The 25940-nt window shown below is 37.6% G+C and overlaps 1 protein-coding gene across 9 annotated transcripts in view; it reads left to right on the forward strand.

The window, feature by feature from the left end:
* The window catches only part of CNST (consortin, connexin sorting protein), a 125499-nt gene that overhangs the window by 85232 nt on the left and 14327 nt on the right, over window positions 1-25940 (forward strand). For 4 of the 9 annotated variants that reach the window (XR_012122760.1, XM_037013620.2, XM_037013619.2 and 1 more), the window contains exons 9-11: window positions 7270-8153; window positions 17931-18066; window positions 21238-21473. Coding sequence is in view for 8 of the 9 variants with exons in the window: in XM_037013620.2 (XP_036869515.2) it covers window positions 7270-8153; window positions 17931-18066; window positions 21238-21443 (1226 nt within the window). In the remaining variant the exon portion in view is untranslated. Of the gene's footprint in view, window positions 1-7269; window positions 8154-8459; window positions 8490-17930; window positions 18067-21237; window positions 23971-25940 lie in introns of those variants that run through there. The other 5 variants (XM_037013622.2, XM_037013617.2, XM_037013621.2 and 2 more) reach the window with 2 other exon arrangements.

Below are 25940 nucleotides of genomic sequence, written 5' to 3' on the forward strand. Positions count from 1 at the left end.
GGGATGCAAGGATGGTACAACATTCGAAAATCCATCAACATCATCCACCACATCAACAAAAAGAAGGACAAAAACCACATTATCATCTCCATAGATGCTGAAAAAGCATTTGACAAAATTCAACATCCATTCATGATAAAAACTCTCAACAAAATGGGCAAAGAGGACAAGTACCTCAACATAATAAAGGCCATATATGATAAATCCACAGCTAACATCATACTGAACAGCGAGAGGCTGAAAGCTTTTCCTCTGTGATCGGGACCAAACAGGGATGCCCACTCTCCCCACTGTTATTCAACATAGTACTGGAGGTCCTAGCCATGGCAATTAGACAAAACAAAGAAATACAAGGAATCCAGATTGGTAAAGAAGTCAAACTGTCACTATTTGCAGATGACATGATATTGTACATAAAAAACCCTAAAGACTCCACTGCAAAACTACTAGAACTAATATCGGAATTCAGCAAAGTTGCAGGATACAAAATTATCACACAGAAATCTGTGGCTTTCCTATACACTAACAATGAACTAATAGAAAGAGAAATCAGGAAAACAGTTCCATTCACAATAGCATCAAAAAGAATAAAATACCTAGGAATAAACCTAACCAAGGAAGTGAAAGACCTATACCCTGAAAACTACAAGACACTCTTAAGAGAAATTAAAGAGGACACTAACAAATGGAAACTCATCCCATGCTCCTGGCTAGGAAGAATTAATATTGTCAAAATGGCCATCCTGCCCAAAGCAATATACAGATTCAATGCAATCCCTATCAAAGTACCAACAGCATTCTCAATGAACTGGAACAAATAGTTCAAAAATTCATTTGGAGCCACCAAAGACTCCGAATAGCCAAAGCCATCCTGAGAAGGAAGAATAAACTAGGGGGGTCTCACTCCCCAACTTCAAGCTCTACTACAAAGCCACAGTAATCAAGACAATTTGGTACTGGCACAAGAACAGAGCCACAGACCAGTGGAACAGAATAGAGACTCCAAACATTAACCCAAACATATATGGCCAATTAATATACAATAAAGGAACCCTGGACATACAATGGGGAAATGATAGTCTCTTCAACAGATGGTGCTGGCAAAACTGGACAGCTACATGTAAGAGAATGAAACTGGATCCCTATCTAACCCCATACACAAAAGTAAATTCAGAATGGATCAAAGACCTGAATGTAAGTCATGAAACCATAAAACTCTTAGAAAAAAACATAGGCAAAAATCTCATGGACATAAACATGAGTGACTTGTTCATGAACATATCTCCCTGGGCAAGGGAAACAAAAGCAAAAATGAACAAGTGGGACTATATCAAGCTGAAAAGCTTCTGTACAGCAAAGGACACCATCAATAGAACAAAAAGGCATCCTACAGTATGGGAGAATATATTCATAAATGACAGATCTGATAAAGGGTTGACATCCAAAATATATAAAGAGCTCACGTACCTCAACAAACAAAAAGCAAATAATCCAATTAAAAAATGGGCAGCGGAGCTGAATAGACAGTTCTCTAAAGAAGAAATTCAGATGGCCAACAGACACATGAAAAGATGCTCCACATCGCTTGTCATCAGAGAAATGCAAATTAAAACCACAGTGAGATATCACCTCACACTAGTAAGGATCGCCATCATCAAAAAGACAAACAACAACAAATGTTGGCAAGGTTGTGGAGAAAGGCGAACCCTCCTATACTGCTGGTGGGAATGTAAATTAGTTCAACCATTGTGGAAAGCAGTATGGAAGTTCCTCAGAATGCTCAAAATAGAAATACCATTTGACCCAGGAATTCCACTTCTAGGAATTTACCCCAGGAATGAAGCACTCCAGTTTGAAAAAGACAGATGCACCCCTATGTTTATCGCTGCACTATTTACAATAGCCAAGATATGGAAGCAACCTAAATGTCCATCAATAGATGAATGGATAAAGAAGATGTTGTACATATACGCAATGGAATATTACGGAGCCATAAGAAAAAAACAGATCCTACCATTTGCAACAACATGGATGGAGCTAGAGGGTATTATGCTCAGTGAAATAAGCCAGGCGGAAAAAGACAAGTACCAAATGATTTCACTCATATGTGGAGTATAAGAACAAAGGTAAACTGAAGGAAAAAAACAGCAGCAGAGTCACAGAACCCAAGAATGGACAAACAGTTACCAAAGGGAAAAGGACTGGAGAGGATGGGTGAGAAGGGAGGGATAAGGGCGGGGAAAAAACGGGGGGGCATTATGATTAGCATGTATAGTTTCTGGGGGGCACGGGGAGGGCTGTGCAACACAGAGAAGACAAGTAGTGATTTTACAGCATCTTACTACGCTGATGGACCGTGACTGTGAAGGGGTATGTGGGGGGGACTTGGTGAAGGGGAGAGCCTAGTAAACATAATCTTCGTTACATAATTGTAGATTAATGATACCAAAATAAAAAATAATAAATAAATAAAAACTTTTTAATAATTCAAGAATATTATCACAGAAAATTGAGAAAATATTGTATGTATGAAAACAAGAATAAGATGCTGTTAAATAAAGGAACATTCAGAGAATTAAAAAGAAAACTAGGAATTAACAAATGTGATGGCCAAAATAAAAAATTAATTACAACCATTGAAGGATAAAACTGAGGCTGTATCCCACAAAGACTATCCAAAGACAAAGAGATGAACAGTTTGACAGAAAAGGTCTGGGTGATCCATCTATGAGGCCCAAAATCCAAACACAGGCATTCCAAAGGAGAGAACAAAAATTGCAAGGGACAAATTATCAAAGAAATAATGCATGAAGATGTCCCAGAGTCGAAGGTCATAAGTTTCCAGATTGAAAATTTCACCAAGTACCCAACATAGAGAATGAGAAACTTGTCAGAGTTTCAGGACACTAGAAATAAAGAACCAAAATCTTCTATGGCAAAAATGGAAGTTTTAAGGGATTTGTATTCAAAATGGTGACAGACTCTTTACAGCCCTGGTGAAAACTAGACATGATAGAGCACTGCCTTCAAAATTGTGAGAGTGAGTTATTCCTAACCTAGGAAACCTTACAACCAAAGGTTTAGTCAGGGATGAAGGAATAAAGACTTTCACATGTGAACAGTCTTAGAAAGTTTACCCTCTATGTACCTTTTCTTAGGGAATGTTCTAGTAAGAGAGAATAAGCAAAGAGGAACACCTGGGATTCAGAAAACAAGATTTCCAACACAGAGCCAAGGGGAATTCCTAGCATCACGGGGAAGGGGAATTCCAGGGCAATACCTGCATGGCAGGCCTGGAGAGCAGCTCCTCATCAGGGTTGAAGAAGGATATGTTTTAAAACTGATAGCTCTGTTGGTATATGTGCCATAGTTGTATATATCTGTCAGAGTTTAGAGATACATAGGTACATAAAGATACATTTTTTAATGAAGTAATGAGACAGTTACCAACAACAAGGAAAATCAAACATAAATGAGAAAGGAAAATGTATTATAATATACAGTATGGGTCAGCTGTGAATAATCTTTATAAAGCCATAGTAATATATCAAATCAATTTGAATATTGATTTGCCCAGAATTGTGTTGAAATAATATATAATGGGAGGAACAGGATAAAAAGAACTAAGAGAACTAATTATTTTTTCCATAGGAGAAAGTCAGTAGGTGGTTTCTGAAACTTAAAAATCAATAGATAACAATATAAGTCTTATCTAGAAAGGGAGGTAAAAATGAGAGGGAACTGCTAAAAGAATTGAAAAGTGGCTGCCCCTAGAGAACAGGAATCATACAGATGGGAGGGTGAGGCAAGGAACTGTTTTCCTTATCTATAAAAACAAATTTTAGCTTTTTTCCAAAAGCATAATTTGACACAATTATAAAATGTATACATCATGTTTGACTTGGAGACTGAATATGTTTTAAAAATAACTTAGATTTTTTTCTTGGTATCATTAATATACAATTACATGAGCAACATTATGGTGACTAGACTCCCCCATTATCAAGTCCCCACCACATACCCCATTACAGTCATTGTCCATCAGCATAGTAAGATGCTATAGAATCACTACTTGTCTTCTCTGTGTTATACTGCCTTCCCCATGCCCCCCCACTACATTATGTCTGCTAATCATAATGCTCCTTTTCCCCCCTTATCCTTCCCTTCCCACCCATCCTCCCCAATCCCTTTCCCTTTGGTAGCTGATAGTCCATTCTTGGGTTCTGTGAGTCTGCTGCTGTTTTGTTCCTTCAGTTTTTTCTTTGTTCTTATACTCCACGGATGAGTGAAATCATTTGATACTTGTCTTTCTCTGCCTGGCTTATTTCACTGAGCATAATACCCTCTAGCTCCATCCATGTTGTTGTAAATGGTAATAACTTAGATTTTATATGGCATCAAACATGAACTGGAACTACTCTGATCTAACTATGGAACTCTTGCCCTTTGCCTTTTAATTAGTACCTTGTTTTCCATAGTTTGTATTGTTCCTAATAATGGAATAAAGCAACTGTTTTCAGGCTGGTATTTTGTAAATAACACATTGTACCCATGCAGTCTTTATTACTTACCACTTAAAGGGTATCTTGGTTCATAAGAAACAGTACTTAAAATTATTCTATTTTGTGTAGTAACTGCCATCAAACACCTCACTTTTCCACTCATACATGAAATCTCAGGCTGACTTTGCAGCTTTTCATTCTCTCATAGCTGTTAAATACTTTTGTTCTGATTCCTTAAGACTCAGTCATTTTCAGTTCCTAACTTCATCTTAACACGTAAATCTCATTTTATTCAAAGCTCTTCTCTGCCCTCCAGCTCCACAGGAACTGGGAGCACGGTCTTCTCTCAGTGGAGCTAGCTAGACTAGAGTATGAGACTAAAACCAGGTTTTTCTTTGGGAATGTATAGTGGCTCCAGCAGGACCAGCTGAAGAGGAGCTTGTTTCCACTTCGCTCTCCTAGATACTTTCAGTCCCTTAGGTAACTGACCCACAGCTGGAGACAGCATGCCCATCTTCTCTTTTCCTGGGCTTTAACAAAGTATCTATGAGACCACGGCCCTCCATCTCATTTACTCTCTGCCTCCTGTATGTTTTGAGGGCCATCTTCTGTGAGCACAGGGAACTTGTAGACAAGGGGTTGGCCTTTTCCTCTGGCTATGGTGCTGTTTGCTCTCCCTCCACCATTCAGACAGAGGCAGACCAGCAAGCTCGGTGGAGAAGCAGACAACTAGGGGGTAAAATGTCCCCATGATTTCTTAGTCTCCCAAACTTTGTGATTCTTTGGAGTAACAGGAGAGAAGGAATGTGGTATTGTCCCAAATGTGAGCTTTCTCTCCTTGTCCTCTCTTCCTCTGATATTTGAGTCAAGGTATGCAAGATGGTAATACAAACCCTCCAAACTCGGCAGTCCAGAGTACAGGTGACTGTCCTCCATCTGACTCTCAAATTGAGACAGGGACCGTGGATGTAGTCAGAGTAGGGTGAGGGCCTCCGGAGGGGGCAGGGCAAGATATTTGCAGTCATAGCAATGTAACTACATGCAAGGAAACCCCCCTGTTGAAACTCTGTGTTAAACATTGAGCTCTAGAATCATTCTTCAGTGAAATCAGTTAATGTTCCCCAAATAAAGAAGAGCAGCACATATTTTATTATGCTAACCATTTATAATCATGTGTAAGGTTCTCTTTAGCATACTAAAAGGCCCAGGCCTATGTGCTGTCTTTCCTCCTTCAGATCTGATGAAGTGATTTTGCAAACTGGGCAACTAATTTAGCAAGTAAGCCCAGGCATAAACAACACAGTAAAAGGCAGGAAGGATTCCACCTTAAAGATAAGATTGCATTTTAATACCCAAGAAGTTAAGACGTTAGATATTCTTAACTTACTCTTTAGCAAACAATACCTCGGCCCACCTTGGGACTGAGCAGGTGGCCTTGTTTCATATGCTCCCAGACCAAGATGCTGGTATCTCAGGGAGAAACCATCAGAGGAAATTACTTGTATTAAGTTAATTCTAAATATTCAGGGACCACTTAACAAGTCCACACCCCTAAGTTTTTTCATGTTCTCGAAAAATCCTCAGCTGCCTATAAAACCCCCTAGACAACGCACCACTGCGGACTCTCCAGGAGCTCTGTCCTTTCACTTTATCTCTAAATAAAAGCCTGTACCTTGCTCTCCTACCTTGACTGTTTGTGAAGCTCATTCTTCGGCTCCACAAACAAGAACCCTGGCATCAAAATCAGAAGGTGATATTTAAGTACTGCCTTTTCTTTGGTATGGTATGTGCCTCCATTGTCGATTGGTAATTATGGAAGTACCAATAAATGAAAAACCCAAGTAGAATGTAATTATCTCTTTATTTCACCTTTGTCTTTAACGTTGGCCCATTATTCATATAAATTAAACAGTAAAACAAAAACTAACTAAAATGACTGTTTTTAAAAAGTTACAAGTTCCATGGTAGTAAGGAATGCTTAAATGGACCAATAAACTAGCTGAATCATGAACAAGCTTCTCTGTTACCTGCCACTCTATACACTAGTGTATGTGTGAAGGCTCTTAACTGTTTTAGTTTTACAGTGAAAGAAAAATAGTTGAAATTGATTTTATATAAAATAGAAGCTGAAAGATCAAAATTCAGACCTGTTTCTGCCTGGTGCCAAAACTTATGCTTTATACCACTGCTTTATGCTTCCTCCCTTTAAGAAATTGCAAGTAATTTTCAAACACATTAAGGATGTTGTTATTAAGGATATCATGCTTAAATAAATTTGACCATGACAGATGTATGTTCCTTAGGTTAGTCTTAATAGGTCATAACCAATATTGTTTTCTTACACTTTGAAGTACATAAATATATGACAAAGGTTCATTATGTGAAAATGTTTAATATGCCATTTCATAGATATGCTCAAAATAATTTTTCTGTACTTCAAAATACGTATTTAAATATAGAAGGTCAATAAAGCTCAGGAGAATCTCTTAAACCCTTGAAAAATGTTTTTCAGTACTAATGAAGACTATGTATATATATTCTTAACATATTTCAAATAATCTCTGTTAATTTTTATATGTAAAGGACTATTTACTGAATATTTACAGTATTTCCTCTACCTGAAGACCCTGTCATCCACCAGATAGAATTTCTACCTGAGATGTTTAGAACATTGTTATGTCACACATATTGTTCATAGGTTCTTTCTCCCCCCCTGTAGAAAGTATTGTTTTGGATCTTACAACAACTTGTTTTTCTTCATCTTCAGAGAGTGAAGCTTGTCTTGGCATGGAACCAAGTAAAGAAAGCCAACACAGAGAGGAGACCCTGGAGAGCAGCCCCTGCTCTCAGCAGACAGACGGGCAGGCAGGTCTCCGCAGCCTTCTGGGAACTGCAGGGAAGCGCCACACGGAGGAGCTGCTCTGCAGCACCGGAGCCACCCCAGAGCTCCACGCCCAGCCCTTGGAGACTGCTGGGAGCAGGGCTGTGCCACACTCTTCCGATAATGCTTGTGAGGATGACAGCAGCTTGCAGCTGGCTCAGACGGAGGCCTGCCACAATGTAGCCATTGCTGAGGACCCTGAGGCGTCGCTTTCCAGGGGGTCAATGTTAGAGCCATTGACTTTACCAGCCTCTCACCTCGTATCTTCTGTGTTGATTTCTGATGGTAAATACTCACAGGCTCAAAGAAAGGAACTCCACTTGCCACTTCAGGGTGCTTCTGAGGCATGGCCCACGGACCAGCTTGAGAACAATGAATTAAATGAGCTGCAGCAACCTGGCCTCACGGACTGTGATGGAAAATCACCACAGGGGCAGGCTGACTCAGAGTGCTCTGAGGGTGTGCTTTGTGGAAATAATGAACTATCTGAGTTAAGTACACTGCTTCCAGAGGTGTATATGGCCCCAGAGGAAAAGGGAGCTGAGGAACACGTCAGCAAAGAAACCGAAGACTATTTGAACAGCCTTCTAGAAGGATGCTTAAAAGATACTGAAGAGCCCCTTTCCTGTGAAGATAACCAAGAGGAAGACTCTGATCTCCTTCAAGATCTTTCCCCTGAAGAAGCATCCTACAGTCTGCGGGAGAATCTGCCTTCGGATGATAGCTGTCTTTCTCTCGATGATCTTGCAAAAAGGATAGAGATTGCAGAGGTAAATTTGAGATTTCATAAAAGCACAGCTAAAATTAAAGTGAAAATTTGTTAAGTACATGTATGCTAAATATTGCAGTTTTTTTTTAATTTTCCCAGATCTCAAACATGGGAGGAAATTTTAGTTAGCATAAGCTTTTAATCATTAGCAGTTTTATTTGTTTACATGTACTGAATAAAATGGCTTTTTTATTTATATTCATCATGTTCAAGATGTTTATACTTCAGGAAGTTATATTGCATTTGTCTGGGTACAGTAAGCATTATGAACACCACTTTTTATATTCCTGTGACTTTTATTTGGCAGTCCTGGCAATTATGATCAAGACAAGATTAGTTACATGCTGGTAAGGAAATCTCATTTTTCTTCTCATACATTTAGAAGATAAAATATAATATATGCTCACTATTTCTTATTATTAATATGTTTTCTATCTTTAAAACAGCATAACAGAGTAAAGGAAACATTTTAAAATACAGTAAGACTAGGAGATATTGGATGGATTTTTAAGCCATTAAGTTGTATGTTGTGAGTCTTCTCTTTCAGTGTTCATTTGTATGCTTTAGGTTTGAACAGACTTAATGCTTACTACTTGTTTAAGTCAAATACTATAAATAATTCAAACTTATAAAGTTTCTCTTAACAGTAATGAAGCTAATCAGAACCAAGGTTAAAAAGAGAGGATCAAGATATCCATCCTCTTTTGTTTGATACTACAGTTTTTTAAATTTCAAGAAAAAAAGGTGAAAGCCATACCAAATCTATACCTGCTCAGGAAGGAGGCTAGTAGAGTGCAAAGAGCAGAGTGTAATAATAGTCTTAATTCACACACTGACTCCACAAGTTACTAGCTTGATGTAGGTACTGTTTTACCTAAGTCCCTGTTTTCTCCTCTGAAAATTAGAATCCTAATTAACTTTCTTCTTCTTCATCGTATATTTTTATCTAAGTGAGGTTCTAAGTCCCATTTATATCCATGTTTTCTAATTCTGCATTATTGGGGGAAAAAAAAAACACTCAGTGGAAAATGGGAAAGTAATAAAGCCAAAATAGACAATAAAATATGCATGAAAACAGAACCCTGAGAGCTTTCTGAAATATCTGTTCCATCCCTGGCTTCCTCTGTTGCCACTTAGAGGCAATTCTCCATCAACTGTGATTTTTCTTCTAAATTTTTTTCTTAAAATTATTTAACAGCACTTAATGAGTACAGGGTTTCTGGTTTGAGTAATGAAAACTTTATAAATAGTGTTGATGGTGATTACATTGCAAGTGTAATTAACGCCATGGAATTGTGCACTTGAGAATGGTTAAAATGGCAATTTTATGTGATGTATTTTACCCCATGTCCTAAAAATTATAAAAAAAAAAAAAAAAAGGTTAAATGAAGCTGATAGAATAGCATCAGACCCAATATTCCTTCTCTTATTTTCAGCAGACCTCTGGTACGGGGAATTATCAAAGCAAGTCACACCCATATTCAAATCTACCTGTAATACCAAAAGACTACCGTTATCCGATGCATCTTTCACACCAATAACCCAGTTGGCCTTGTAGAAAAAAGACACGTGGTTCCACCTTTTTGTGCATAAAGTGTTTGGAAGGATCATCTGGCTCCTGTTGAGTTTCCCTCCCTTAAAGACCATTTCTGTTGGGGATTACTGTTGAATTAACACTGTATCCCAAGTAGGTGGAATACCCGTCCCCAAACTCATAATATCAGTTTTTCCTATTAGGTAGTACCTAGTGGCGAAAACTATGTAGTTACATTTTAAACTTATCTTTCCTGTGAGGTTATTTTTCATATGCAGTGATCCCCTTTCCTAAAATGTTGGTCTGTTGTGTTGTTTTAAGAACCCCAAAAGCTACATATGATTAATAAAACTTATTTGCCTTCCTATGATAGTGCTGAACAGGTTGTTTCTGAATACTTCCTTCAGCATTCTGAGAAATATACTTTAATAAAATATGCCTAACTTTGTCAGGAAGAGTTTTTAAATTTTCAAAACTACTTTCTGAATACCTTAAGAATGAGGTTTGGGATTAAGCAAAATGTCCAAGTAATAGTGGGTTTGCTTATAAGTGCAAATTTTTTTTAAGCCAAACACTGTTTGTTTCATGCTTTCAGTAAAACTTTATTAAAGAAATCTTCCGGATGTCTGGTGCTAAGGATAGAGTGAGGAAGCAGGTGAAGTTTTGGCCTTTTGGGGCCTCACTCTGTGCTGCCACCATTGGCTAATTTTACCAGAATTGTTTTTTAAGTATTTTTCATCGCTCAGGTCTGGGTTCATCGGAACTTGGCTTTGATAACCATCACCAGCCCAGTAGAAGCATTTGTTGTGTGTCTTTTATTAAACAATTAGATTCATCACATAAACTGAAATAATTTATGCAAAATCTACAGAGACCTAAAAGTGTCTGTACTAATTTAATTCATTAATACAGAGGCATGTATAAATGAAACTTTTCTAGGTTTGGGAAGCTTTTTCAAATCCAGAACAATTTTGCCAAGTAGAATGATAGCTCAATATCTGAAGCACGGCTGTTCTTCCTTATGTAAGAAAAGCATTGACACACTATCATCAAAAGTATACCTCCACTGCTTTAAAAAAAAAGCCTAAAAAACATGCTCATTTCACAGATTTTTAAGAAAAAGAGGGTATAACATGTACAGTGTCAGATAGCAAATTTGAGAGATTCACTCATTTATGCCCTTATTCATTAATTTTTGAGTAGCTTCTGTGTGTGTGTCACAACATTAAAGATACAGTGATTAAAAAGTAAGGTCATAATCACTTAATCACACACACATAATCACATGTGTATAAAGCCTACAGTCTAACACATCTGACTGCAAGTGTTTTCTGTTTGCTGAATCTGAGTATCTTGATTTTTGAAAAAAGACTACATTTTATTGCAATACCCACAATATGCTGACATGATTAATGAGAATTCAAACCCCTTTACCCAGGAACCTGGTAATACTAATAAATCATTGACTTCCTTGGTTCTAGAACTTGGAAGGGTTGCATTATTGTCTCTTTGAATTCCTCAGATGTTCTTAGCACGAAAACCTGGGAGAAGAAATATGCTCTGCAAATTCATGGTGGCTTTATAATCCAACCCCATAATGCTAATAAAAGTCTACTCAGTGGACTGTTACGTACGTGGGAGGAGGGGAGTTGTTTTATTCTCTAAATTAGTGACACATCAAATGTTGGGTAAATTTTACAGAAATGTATCTTTTCACATTGAAAATAATCTTAGTATGTAATTCAGAGATCTACTTTGTGAGCATGTTTTAGCAAGAAGATATGCCATATGGAGATGAACCATTCATTTATCTTCATTAACATACACGTGTGTAATCTTTTTGAAGAGTTGTCATATGTATTAAATGCTTCAGAAACAAGTGTCTTTTGTATTTAGAATAATGTCATCAGGTGATTTGCCTCTGCTTGAGTCTTTAGAAAGCTTCTAATCTGAAGGAGGGCAAAACATGGCACCCTCCGTCTATGTTGGCAACATTTACTTAGATATTTTCAGGTCTACCTGTGTCACAGGTAGAACTTTCTGATAGGGAGAAAGATGACAGCCCAGAATTGCTGTTGGGCTTGTCTTCAAAGAATCTAAGTGACTTCTGGACAGGCTTCATCCCTGTCTCTTATCTAGATCGCTGGGATTAGGGAGGTAAAGTTACATTAAGACTAGACACTGTGGGACTCCCTTACCAAGAGATGGGAGGCTTGAGACTAAGTAGCAGGATTATGAAATCATGTAGGTAGCTGTTCTGTTGATCTCCTACAAAGGAGGGGTCTTAGAAGCAACAGCCATTATTGATCTTCCCAGAATAGCTCTTTTGAGGAGAGCAGGGGAAGTCCATCCAGCTTCCTTTGAATAGAGCAAATGCAGTCTTCCAATAGCATAGGGTTCATGGAAAATGGCTGACCCAGGATTTATGCTCATGTCTAAAGAGCCCCCAAAGGGTTATCTAGGAATTACCCAATTTTTCTTTGTGCCAGATGGTCTCATCTTTGCCTTTCTTTTTTATTCTGTCCTCTAAATTTTCTAATTAATTAATGCTTCTCTTGATTGTGCTCAGCTCCTTTTCTTTTCCATTTAATCATTCTTTTAACTTACATCTTTACTGCCTTTTCTTGGACTTTTACAATAGTTACTTAACAAGTTTCCCCATCTGCTGTACCATCTTCTCCCCATCCAAATGCTCTTACATTAGTACTATATAAACTTCAGGTCTCCAACTGATATGCAACGGGGCCAATTAGGTAATAAAAGTAAATGAAATGACTTAGTTGTAGAATGGTAGGAAGAAGGCTCCCACACCTTGTCTAGAGGTATTCAGCTTTTAAAATATGAAATATAGATGAAACAAACACACCTGATGGTCTGGTCTAACACATAGACTATTAGATTAAACCTCTGCCATGAAATATTTTTGCCTTGTCATTCTCTTCTGAGAGTACATTTGGCTCCAGGATAAAGACTGTATTCAGGAGCTTGGTAATCTGGTATTCAGAGGCTTGCTATTCAGGACACTTGGTAATCTGGCCCACTCTACTTTTCCATCATCTCCTGTCCCTTTGTCCTCAGCCTGTGCTGTAGTCAACCTGGCCTCCTCGCTGCCTCCCAGATACACCTTACCTACTATCCCCTCTGATCTTAACTTCTCTGTTGATCTGCTCTGGAGTGATGGGCCTCCTTTCCACATACGTATTTCTTCTCAACCCTCAAGATAATAGGTCATACCTTTGAGCATGAGGAGTGCCAGCCCCAAAGCCTGACTTGTAAGCAATACTCAGTAAACACCAGCTGCTGCCATTTTCCCCTGGTCACTGAAGTCCATGTTTAGTCCTTTCAAACTACTCCTCTGAACTTCAGATGAGGGAAGGGCTTGAGCATCATTCCTCCCAGAGTCCTGTCCAGGGGTAATCTTCCCATGTTATTATAGGACACATATGCTATCTTCCACACTGTTTATGCTATCTATCAGGTAAGGATTGTTGCTGGAGATACAAAGTACTTTGGAAAAGACATGTATTAGGTTTAATGAACTGTTCATCTCACTGTAGTTGTAATATATATTACAATAGATGGCACTAAACAAAATTTTAATAGTCATAGGAAATAAAATATTTTTAAATTAGGGAAATGGCAAGAGGTTTAATCTAGAGTTTGTATTTAAACTCTACCAGTAACTGGTGCTACAAATGTAATCATGTTCTAAGCTTGGCTTCTTCATCTGTAAAATGGGACTGGTATACCTGTGTAAATAGAGTTGTGAAGATTAAACATGACTTATTATGTGAATGTCTTTACATAAAGTATAAAGATTCACCAAATTATGGTTCTTATTATGGAACCAAAATCTAAAGGAGCAGGCAGACAACATAACTTGTCCCATCAGTGAAGAACAATAGTGATAGGTTTGACATATGCTTCTACAGTGAAATCACTGGCATTTAAGTTATTTATGATACACTAATATGATTTATGAATGTTAATTCTCAAGTTAGTTGGAAACCATATGTACTTGTTCAAAGTTTACCAATTTTGAGGTAAGATAAAACCAATTTATCAATTCTGGATTGAGTAAAGTCTACATCATTATTAAAAGAGTACTATTTAGTGTCTACTTTCTCCTTTAACTTTGTGAGGAGGCAGTTATGACAGCAAGACCTTTCTGAATGGTTCTGTTGCCAGACAACTGCATCTAGGGAGGTCTCTCTCTGCGCACCAGGTGAACCCTCAATGTGGATGGGAGAGGGTTCTTGGCTCTGAATGAGAAAGAACTCTTGAGCAGGTTGGAAGAGTATAGGTAAGGAAGGAATTCATTAAAGCGAGAGTAGCTGGGAATGACTGCCTTGTAGGCAGCAGAGATCAAGGAAGCTATAGTAGGAAAGAGAGAGTGAAGACTTGCACGTAAGCCTAGAACATAGACTGAAATTATGAAGTAACAAAGACACACCACTGGAAGAGCACAGACAAAATGCAGTAAGTCTAGCAGTGAAAAGGCTTTATTTTAAAAGTACACATTTGAAGAAAGGGGAATATGGGCAACCTCAGAGAGGAGGCGCCCTTAAGGGCTTAGGATTTTGTCTTTTAAGGCTTTCAAGAATAGGGCAAAGGGCAGGGGTGGGGGGATGAAGTGGGGTGGGTGGTGTAGGCTTGACATGTAGTCTCATCATGTCTTTCTCTGATGAGAGACATTATGTTACCATCTACAGTCAGTCCTATAGATAATTCTGTAAAATAAACTTAACAAAAGGAACTTACTGCTCTGATTCCTCTCCAAGATAGTGTTTCCCTCAAGCACTGGGAACATAGCAATTAGGACTGCTGCCCTGCCTTAAGATAGGGTTAATTATTGTTTGATTAACAAAGAATCTGTTAGGGGTCTTACCTCCTAACTCCCTCGTTTTTAAAATAGAGTCTGAGCCTTAGGATGGAGTCCCTCCTGTATCTCGGCATTTTTCATCATAGGCAGGAAAAGTCAATCATGATGCTTCGATGCTTCTCCCATGTCCCTGCCCTACCTCAGTTTTCCATCACATTAGCATTTACTATGCCAGTAGAATTGCAAAATAATTTCGCTTTTGAACCAGGTCATTCTTAAAATGCTATTTGAGATCATAATTGATGTTTGAGGGGAAGTGCAAAAGAACTATTTATTTGCAAATACACAGGCCTAGGCCAGTAGATGTTTCTGTGGTGGTTTTTATTTCTGCAGTCATTCATAGAGTACTACCAGGAACAATTACATTAATTACAGCTTAGAGATTCTTTATGTTCTCAGTGGAAAGGCTTGGTATATTTTGTTTGGATAGGAAAGAAATTTGTTAATTGAGGTGGGAAACTAAATTTAGTTTTTAAAGCTTAAACATTCTTAACCTTTTAATACCAACATTATGGTAAAAAAAAAAAAATTCTAGACAAATTTCTTTGTGTCCCAGATCAGCTTCCCAAACTATTTAGAAACATTTGGCAGTCTTTTGCGTGAGACCCCAAACCAAAACCATGCCCTTGTTTTGGCTTGCCTGTTTATCATAGAAATTCAAGTCAACTCTTCCAAAGTAATTTCTTAAGCTTTTTATGTTTGACTGCTTTGGGTGTGGTAAGTAGGAATTTCTATGCTAGAAGTAGGTTTTATGACCTTTGACCAGACTCTTGCCAAAACAGAAAGGACCACACCCACCTGTGTTCTGAGAGTTTACCACTTGGCTTGCACCTCCTGTGCCGACACTCAGTCCTGCCATCCCTTGTTCTTTGTCTCCAGACTTTCAACCAGGGGGCGGGGCAATTAAAAAAGATCCCTGGGCAAGACTGAAAGGGGAATAATGGAAAAGAGCAAGGTCCTCTGCTTCAGACACTGGTGCAGACCTCTGAAACAGAAGGGTTTGGTGGGAGAGGAAGAGGCAAAGTGTAAGGTGTGACTAGATTTTGGGCCAAGGGTTTAGGGTGGGGCAGGGCAGGGTGTCAAAACAAATTATTGGTCCATCCCACACAACTGTAATTTCTCCTACTTCTTCCCTCTTTCAAGAATTTGCCAAAGTTCATTGCCAACCAAAGTAAATAAGGTGGAGCCACTTGGGAAGGCTTGTACCCCTTAACCACATTACTTTCACAGCCAAACACCCCAGTTGAGGCCAAGCAGAAGCTGAGGTGGGGATGACCGCTGCTGCACCAGAACTGTCTTCCAGGTCTTAGAAGCACATTCCGTGCCTTTCCAAATGACTTTGGGAATTTCTCTCAGCCTTTCAAATTCCATTTATTTATATTTGCAATGTGTTTTTATGATTTGGGTCAAAATTCATATCACAAAGATATACAGATAACAATAATGCCTTTCTGGGGCTCACCCTCAGAACTATTCTTAATAGGACTGGTTTTTTTTCTAAGTAGTTAAAGCAACTTGAAAGTGCCTGTGGTAGGTGAATTCACTGTTGGTAAATGTACATATATGACTTTATTTTATGGAGAAAATAACAAATGAGTCTGTGAAAACTAGACCCCCCTTCTTTTTTTTACATTTACTGAAAATAGAAATGTCAGTGATACATCTTTAGTAGTAATAGATTCATTAATATTTCTATTTTCCATCTCTTGTTCTTGAGAATATTATCAGGACTTCTTTCCCTCCCAGTTTCAGCAAGGCACTTATAAAATAATTTTTCTTTGTTTTGTGAAAGAGCTCTTTAATATTATTGCTTTTAAAGAAAGATTTGAAAGATTATTCCTTTGCATATTTGCACTTACCATCTCAATGTGACTTAAGTACTTTTGTTTTCTCAGAAGAAGGACATCATCTCAGATACACATTTCCTATAAAAAGAATAAATTGCTGACATTTTGTTTTGTTTGAGATAATGGTTTTCTATAGACTCATGTTTAGGGAAGCCCAGAAAAAGACTAATAATAGAGTTATTTGGCCCTAAAAGCCTTGAGTTATAAAAAGAACTAATAGATATATAATATTTATGCAAAGCACATTATCGGAGATGGCTGAGTGGCACTGGAAATGATATTAAGTATTTTATTCCATCGATAAGATAGATGACATTACAGGCAGTCTTCTGCCTGGCAGTAGCTGATACAGCAAATCACTGGCATCTCCACTGTTAGACCCACAGTGCTCACCTGTGTCATCACTTACAGCTCAGCCAAGCAAGGCAACTCCCAAGTTAGCTTCTGAGAGTCAGTCTCCTGTATGGGGCAGGGGGGGCCTTTGGTAAGGCCCCCTGCTTCCAGACTGGCCCTACCACCTGATCCTCTTCTCTTCCTACATCTTGGAGTCTTTTAACTTCTCAATGGCAAGGGTTTTTGTTTTTTGTCTTTGTTCCTAATAAGGGCTAGGGCAGAGGCAGGAGAGAGGTGTCTCAATTGAAAACCAGAACACAGTATAGGAATGGGTAGAAGTGGGGGACTAAAGAGACATTAGACAGCAAACTTTTCCTGTGCAGGGCCAAGAATTAAGTATTTTGGATTTTTGGACTGTTGCAGCTGTTCAGTTTCCGCCACTGTAGCTGCCATATACAGTCAGTAGATGAATGGGCTGAGCTGTGTTCCAGTTACGTTTTATTTACAAAACTAGGCATTGAGCCTTAGATCTACCAGCCATAGTCTGCTGACTTCCACATACTACAAAGTAATATGTTCCTAGTAAACTGGGTCTGAGAGAGGTTCTGGCAGAGGAGTCCTTCAACTGTTCTGTGCAGTAGAACATTATTTAGTAAATCATAGTTTCTCAGAGGAACTGAGGGCAGCACTCACTTTGATGTTAAAAGTTGGTTTCAAGTATTTTAAGTCTCACATGTTCGTTGCTTAGAAATTGGTGGTGAATGAAAAAAGCAGTGGTGGATTATCAGCCTCTCTTATAAAGCAAAACCCAGCATTAACAATTAAGCAAAGTGGAGCCATAAGTGATCATTTTACAGATGACTTCCAGGGAAGTGGTGCTACAAAGCAAGGTGGTTAAAAGACGCCTGGTTTCCAGCCTACTGTATGACATGTCACACATTCATGGCTTTAGGAAAGGAGTTAGAGTTTTAGATGTGTGTTTTTGGCAGTCATCTGCCTAGAAGTAAAAGCGTTATTTTGTTAGATGTTGATGGTTAATTGTGATGTTTTTCCTGCAGGAATTGGGTAACCTATAATGGAAATTCAACTAACCATTGAGTTGAATTAGCCTTTTTACCTTTAATGTGAAACATTGCTACATCCCACCACAAGGTGACAGATGGTTCTTACACTCTCTGACAGGTTGTTCCTGCAGAGGGATTGGTCTCTATATTAAAGAAGAGGAATGATACTGTAGGAGATCATTCTGCCCAGATGCAACAGAAACCATCTAAGCGAAGAGTGAGATTCCAAGAAATAGATGATACCTTAGATCAAGGTAAACTTTGACCCAGAGTTGATTCTCAGTGTTTTGCTCAAGAATGAATTAATGTATGACAGATGTTTGGTAACAGGATTTGTAAAAAACACATGGGCGTTCTTTATCTTCTATAAAGAAATACATAGAATCACACTGTTATCAGCTCTTAAATTATTCCTAAGGTTTTTGTTTGCTCAAATAAGCAAGCAAGTTGCAGAATTCAACTCATGGCCTCCCTGCCCCTGTTGAGAACAGATAGTCCTCAATTTCTGTAGCTCAGTTTCCTTGTTTAAGGTTCTCTTTGTCATCTTTTCAGTGGCAATTAATACTCCTTCTTTACAGGTGTGGAAATATTTGTCTTTGAGTTGAATTAGCCTTTTTACCATTACAAATCTGTTATCTTTGGTGATTTCTTCTTGACTCTGTAGAAGAAAGTATCTGTCTTTCAAGAGCAGCAATTTAACACTGTTGCTATTGTTTGACTTTCCCCTCTTGTGTCTATATTCAACGTGGTTGCTAGGTTTACCTGAGGCTTAGGTAAACAAGGGTGAGTATAAATGTAGCCAAGAACCTGTTTGTCTCTTGTGTTTATATAGCAACTGCATTGTTAAGCAATGTAACTCTGGGGAAAGGAAATTCTGGGGCAAAATACCTCTAAAACTGAAATCAAAGGGAAAAATAAAATTGAAAACCCATTTGTTGCTTACAAACTGCAGTCTGAGCCATTTCTCTTTCCTGCTCCAACAGAAACAAACCAGCCCTCCCTCTAACCTCTCAGGTTCAGATAAGCCCTCTGTGGCCCAGGTAACTACCCATTGATATGGAGATGAACTACTTCAATCCACCCCCTGAGGAACGCCTGTTGATAGGCAGATGCACTAAAGCCAGGAGAGATATTCTGGAAATATTACAATTTTACCCACAGCAACACTGTAAAGAGTAGACATGCTTTCTAAGTGTGTCATAAAGTGATTGCAGTTGAGGTTTCTAAGTTTTTACAGTTACAAAGGAGACTTGGAAATAATCTGTTCCCACCCATTGTTTTACCTCTGCACCTTGCTATCACAGTCTTCTCCAGAAAAAATGGTCAATTCTTTGTTTGAAGTAATTGGCATCGAATTGTGGCTTACTGGAAGGAACCCTGGATTTAGAACTGACAGTCCTATTTTGATTAGTAACCACCTCATCTTAAGCCAAGTCCTTCTACCTGTGCTCAGGGGCCACCTGTGCCTTGCAGCTTCCACATAGGGCAGTGCAGCTCTCAACAGTTTCGATGCATGTAGATAAACAAACAAAATAGGTATTTTAAAGTAAACTGTATTTAAGAGTTTGTATATAAATATATGATTCTGAAGAAAAATATAGGAAGCTACATAAACTAGATTATTAATATAGATGGAGGTGGAAGGGAATCATGCCAAAAAAAGAAAAGATGGTGAAAATACTGAACTGGCCCAAAACAGAAACAAACTAAGAAACAAACAAAAAAACCCAAAAAACACAACATGAATGATATTATCATATTTATTCATTTGCATAAAAAATATATGTGTGTACATACACGTAAACTTGCACCTATTAACTATTAAACTATAAATTAGTAAATCACAAAAGAATATGATGACATAATCCATTTATATAAAAATCCTGAAACCACACATTTGATCTGGAAGGATGCACTCCAAATTTAACAGTATTTGCCTCTGGGGTGGCAGGGGGATGTGACTGGGTAGGCAGAAAAGGGGAGAGTACCTTAGAATCTCAGATACTTTTGTGTTTGAATTTTCATAGGAAGAATATATCGACATATTACTGTAAAATCTTCCAAATAAAGTCTATTTGATGTTTCCTAAGTTTTAGAAAATGTTTCTTTATCATAAAAGTAAATCATGCAAATCATGAAAAAACTCAAAACAGTAATGAAACAAAAAAGTGTAAGCCCTTCAACCCTCCCTTGAGAGTTTCCCTCAGTTATTGATTGGAGATTCTTATTGTCTTTTAAAGGCACATTCTGTATATATTTATGTGTGTGTGTGTGTCTGCCTGCACTGTTCCATCCTGTGCCTTTTTTTTTTTGCTATGTGCCTTTTTTTCTTAAACACAAATGGGTTCATTATTCATTGTTAGGTCACTTTTTAATTTAACCATTGGTCTTGGATATCTTCCTATAAGAAAACATTAAATTTACTTCATTCTGTTAAACAGTTGCATAGTGTTCCATTATATAAGTGTCTCATAATTATTTAGCTATTCCATAACTAGAATAACTAAGTTATTCTCAACTTTTCTTATAATGAGCTTTGCTGCAGTGAAAATGCTTGTAAATACATTGTGTAATCTGTTGGCTAATTCCTGAAGCTAGGTTTTCTGGGCTAAACGGTAGGTACCAGCTGAGGCACGCCTGGTCTACACCCATTGTCTCAACATTGTGTCAGTTACACTTTCAAAAGTGTTACAGTCAAAAGAATAAAATGCTAACAGGATAAATTAAATTAATATGTCAGTTACTTTCCAAGAAGGTTTTGGTGCACCCTCATTGTGTTGATCACAAAACTTTTTTGCCTTTTCTAAATACCTTTTTTATTTAATTTTGAATTATCATTAAGACTTTCAACCAGAGAGTAGTTATTTTCTTCAGTATAGAAAGATTGATGTGGACATTTTTATTAAAAATCAAACTGGGTAGAGTTGTTAAGCAAAATAAAAAGAAATCACTGTGCTAGCTAGAACTTGACTATTCCACTAAGTGATGAGTAAAATTGAGATTTAAGAAGTAAGAGTGATCTCACCCACCGTTTTTATTGTTTAATATCAAATTAATTTTGCTTTAAGGTCCCCTGGTATGAACACCAAAGATACTATAATAAGTTGTAATTTGTACCCTAAAACCACGCTATGAGCACATCAGAGAAGTACTGTCTTTCTTCATTTTTTTATGGAAGTGATTATATTCACCATATAAATGAGCTAGTTTTACTTTAAGCATTGAACAGGCTTCACAAGAATGTGCTTTGTAAAAATCAGGCAGGTCCTTGCAGAGTCTTGAGGTGTCCTGGCTTCCCATGGATGACTCCTATCCCCAGAGGACTCACACCAGAAATGCATACTTGGCTTAATCAGTGAGAAGGCAGCAGATGCTAGGATTTCCATTTTGTGCAATTTAACCTTACTCTGTTCTCATGTTTGCAGATGAAGTTGGAGGTGGTTCCTGTATTTTACTGGTCCTGCTGTGCATAGCAACGGTTTTCCTTAGTGTGGGAGGAACTGCATTATACTGCACTTTTGGTGACATGGAGTCACCTGTTTGCACAGACTTTGCAGATAACATGGACTTCTACTACACGAAGTTACTGCAGGGAATGGCAGAACTTAAACACTGGGTCTACCTCTCCTAGCAGCGTGCAAGAGGGACAGGCACACTGCCGGTAAGAATCAAAGAGTCAGACTTTCTAAACAGCTTTTATTTTAGGAGTTCTGTAACATGCAACCCCTTCCCCCAGTGAGGAACCACAGATATCAGAAACAGCAACTTTAAATGGCAATCCAGAGGAACTTTTAGAATAATCCACATAATGAGGCAAATACTAGTCTGAGCACTGTGGATGGAGGGAATGATCTTTGGGGAGCATGTCCATCTCCTTGCTGCTTCCTGGTGTAGTGAGCTACACCAAGCAGAACTGAGCAGGGCAGTGTTGGAGCCACACAATTCTTAGCTATCTTGTCAAGCTAATGGGTAAAGTACACTTTTGGTTTACATGTGTTGGTCCAAAGACATTGCTTCTAGCCATCACGCAATAAGTTTGTGTATAATCAAAAGGAGGTACCTTACGGTTTCTGTGTCTTTTTCTAGTTAACCTTGGAGACTGTAATATAGGGTTTGTGCATTATTTCCAGATTCTGTTCTCCATTTGTGAAATGGTTATGTGTGGGTGTGTGCATATGTGTGTGTGCATGCGTGCATGTGTGTTTCAGTTATAAGCAAATCCCCAACATAAAATGGCAAAGATTATTCTTGTAACTTGATTATAGATGTGCAGGCACAAATTTTGAAAAAAGGCTTAATGGTGGAACGAACAAATTTTACAAATCATGGTCCTGAAAAGAGAAATGGTGAGAGATCTGTGACAATTAACTCAATTAACTAGCCAGAAATTAATCATAGCCTAGAGGTAAAATTACAGAGCTCCCTCTGAGTCTCAGGCAACCGTGTCATCAGGGGTTTGGTGCTTCCTGGAGCATGATGAGTGCTGGACTCAGCTCGGCTCATCAGACACTTACTGTGCACCTGTTACGCTCTGAGCCGCTCAGAACCAGAATACCCAGAGAAATAAGATGTTAGTTCCTGCTCTAGATGTTTTAATTCTGGTCTTATATAAAATAAACTGATACTTGGGTACATGAATTAAATCACTACATATGATTCAGTATTAACAGATCATGCACTCAGATTTTGAATATGCATTCATATCCTGGACTTGATTTAGACCTATTTGCGGGGTCATTAAGCGAAAGTTCAATCATATCTTAAACAGGCAAATGTCTGATTTTTGTTTTAATCTGCCAGTTAGGTGGAATTTCCTTTTCTTAGACACAGTTGTCCAACATTTAGGAGGCCTTGCTTTGGCTTTTTATATCACAGGCAGCATTTTAAAAGAAACAAAACACATGAATTATAGTTTTTTAGCAAGTGGTCATTATTTCATAGTTTTCTGTTAGGATCATTTGAAAGAAAAAGGGAGAAATTGTTTTCTAGTTGTTACTGGCTGGTACAGTACCTCCCTTTGCATTTCTGCTTATTTATGTAGGTTCTATGAATTTTTAAAGGGCTTTTTATGTAAGTTGACAGTGTGTTGTTAGGCATGCATTTGGTTATCCCGATGCTAGATATTTAATTACTATGTCCATACTGTTTGATATTTTATAATTTCAATTCAGTGTGTTTTTAGGCTTGTTAGTTTGTAAGTTGATGTTTTATTTTCACTTATAATACTGTTTGTCTTGTCTCTGTCATGTCACCATAAACTGTAATATTTTCAAGGATTATAGATCAAAGATATTTATTTAGAAGTATACAAGATACTGAAATTTAGATTCCTTATACTTATAATTAGAAGATTATTTTAATGTTCTACTATAAATTTTAAGAATTTGTACTTAAATTGTATATAAAATGTTGATGGTACTGACTTACATGGTTCTAGAAAAGACATTCACAAAGTCCTCTATGAGGGGTATCCCCATCTAGACAAACTCTTCTGTTTTACCCTCATGATTTCTAGTTATAGGAATCTGATGATGTCCATACCTGCTGGTTTTCTGTCAAGATAAGTAAAAATTTCCCTCCTGCTTTAGTATCACTATTGAATATCAAATAGTCTGTAGTGTCATATTTGCTTATAGGCTACCAGAGCCACTACTTCTGTAATGGAAGATTTCCTGGTTTCACACTGAGATGAAAGGATTGAGATAATACCTTTTTATGTACTCATGGGCCCAGTTAAGTCTCAGAAAAACCATGTGTGTCCACACCACTCCCCAGGGTGGGTAAGGTGAGCTCAAGGAGCATATTGATCTCTTGACTTAAAATAGGCATGAAATCTCAACTAGAAAAATTAGGGCAACTTTTAAAAGTATAACAGTCATTTATTGCATGAATTGGGGTAATTCCATCTGGTGATGAAAAAATTGTTATCTCACACATAAAAAGTTCATCCAATTTTACTATAATGTAATTTTTTCTGTCATTTGAAAGTAGTACTGACAACTATTTGTAACTAATCATCTTTAAGAACTGTATTTGAGGGTAACAGATCAAGCTCATAATTTAAAATCTACATCAACAAAATATCTCAGAGAGTTCATTTGAAACTGGGGTGTTGAGAAAAACTGCTCTAAAGTGAAAATAAAATACTTTCAAAAGTTGGTCTGGTCCCTCAAGTAGATAGCTATCTATTTTGGGAAGTCTAATTGATCTCTACATAATGGCTCCTCTGCTTCTAAATACCTCCCTTGTCTGCCTGATGTAGTAACTGAAATTTGCTCTAAAAATTCTATTTAAAAATCAAAATCCACTGGGAGCTGTGATTTTGTATATTATGCTGAGAAGATTTGAAATTTGAAGGTAGGCCTTATTTTGAAAGAACAGATGTGAAATCCTTCTGGAGTGGCAGGATGGAGAAAGGGTAAGAATTTAGAATTAAACAAAGGAAGGTGGGAAAAGAACATAGAAATCCTTTAGCTACTAACTTGTTTTTCTGAAGCTTGGTTTTTGACATTTACTTCCAATCCAGAGACAGACTGAATTTTTGTCTCTCCACTGACTCTATTCATTTCTATGGGCTCAGTTAGTATTAACTCACCCTTGTATACGTTCTATGCAGTATACATAGTGTTTCATATTTATTTGTTTGATGCTTAGTTCAGTAAACACACATCCCATAAGTCCAGGTCTTAAATTCCCAAATCTAGTATACTTCCCATTCTGTCATATTGCTTCAAAGCATCTTCAAAATGAATGATTTCATTTTTCATGGCACAAATTCTAGTGCTCTCTGCTATTTTAACAACCTCAAAAATAAATGTTTATCAAGCCTCATGTACTAACCCTGTAAAAGCTACAGTGAGTTAAAATTCTCCTTGAGAATTCTAGAACAATTTAAATCTCCCTGGGTTTAGGCTACTGAACGAACAGGTGTGGTTACACATGCGCCTCTCTTCTCCCTGTTTCTAAGAGTTACTCCTAAACTCAGCTGTTTATCTGTTGCCCTGAGATCATTGCTGGGGCTCCAGAAGCAAGAAATGGTACCAACGTAAAGAAGTATCTGGTGAGGTGAATGTATTTGAAGGTGGAATAAAAATGAAGAAATCAAGGATCATGCTACCAGTAGAGTGGACAAGTTCATTCTGTCTTACCGGGTGGCATGCATTATTAGGAATAAAAGTAAAATACTATCTAGGCCACCTGTATAGCAGATTGATAGACAGGAATATTTTCTCACAGCCAGAGTTCTAGTAATTTAGTTTCTGCATCAAGTTAGCATTTGTGGCAAAGCTGGTGGGCATTCCAGCAGTGAAAAGCTTCTCAGCAAAAGCCTTCTTCAAAATTGAAATTCTGAAGAGCACAATTGAAAACCTTCTGACAAAACTCCAGGTGCTTCCCCAGTAAAAATTCTAATCAATCACTTAAGAAATAACACCCATCCTACAAAACACTCTTTCAGGAGAGTATACTTACCAATTCATTTCATGAGGCCAATATTACTCAGATATCAAAACCAGACAAAGACAATAAGGAAAGATAACTAAAGACCAATATCACTCATGAACTCAGGCACAAAAATCCTTAACATATATTACTAGATGTAATCTAGCAAAATACAAAAAGGATAATACACCATCATGACCCAGAGATTTATCCCAGGAATATAATAGTTTTAACATTCAAAAATCACTCAATATAATTCACCATTTTAACCAATGAAAAAAGAAAAAAACATATTGTCATGCCAGTAGATGCATAAAATTCATACCTGATTCATGATAGAAATTCAGCGAATTAGGACTTCTTCAACTTGGTTGAGGCATTTCTGAAAAAAATCACAAATAATGTCAAATACTTAATGGAGAAAGACCAAATGCTTTTCTTCCAACAAGGCACTCATCACTTCTGCTCAGTGTTGTACTGGATGTCCTATGTATAGCAAGTAAAAGAAAGAAACACATACCAATTAGAATGGAAGAAGTAAAACTTTTTGCAAACTATATGACTGTAATAAAGAAAGTCCTAAGGAATCTATAAAATGCTGTTAGAAAAAGTGAGTTTAGCAAGGTCATAGGATGCAAGGTCAATATACAAAAAATCAGTAGTATTTCTGTATACCAGCAATGAACAA

The sequence above is a fragment of the Manis javanica genome, chromosome 11 (assembly GCF_040802235.1).
Source record: "Manis javanica isolate MJ-LG chromosome 11, MJ_LKY, whole genome shotgun sequence".
Lineage (NCBI taxonomy): Eukaryota > Metazoa > Chordata > Mammalia > Pholidota > Manidae > Manis > Manis javanica.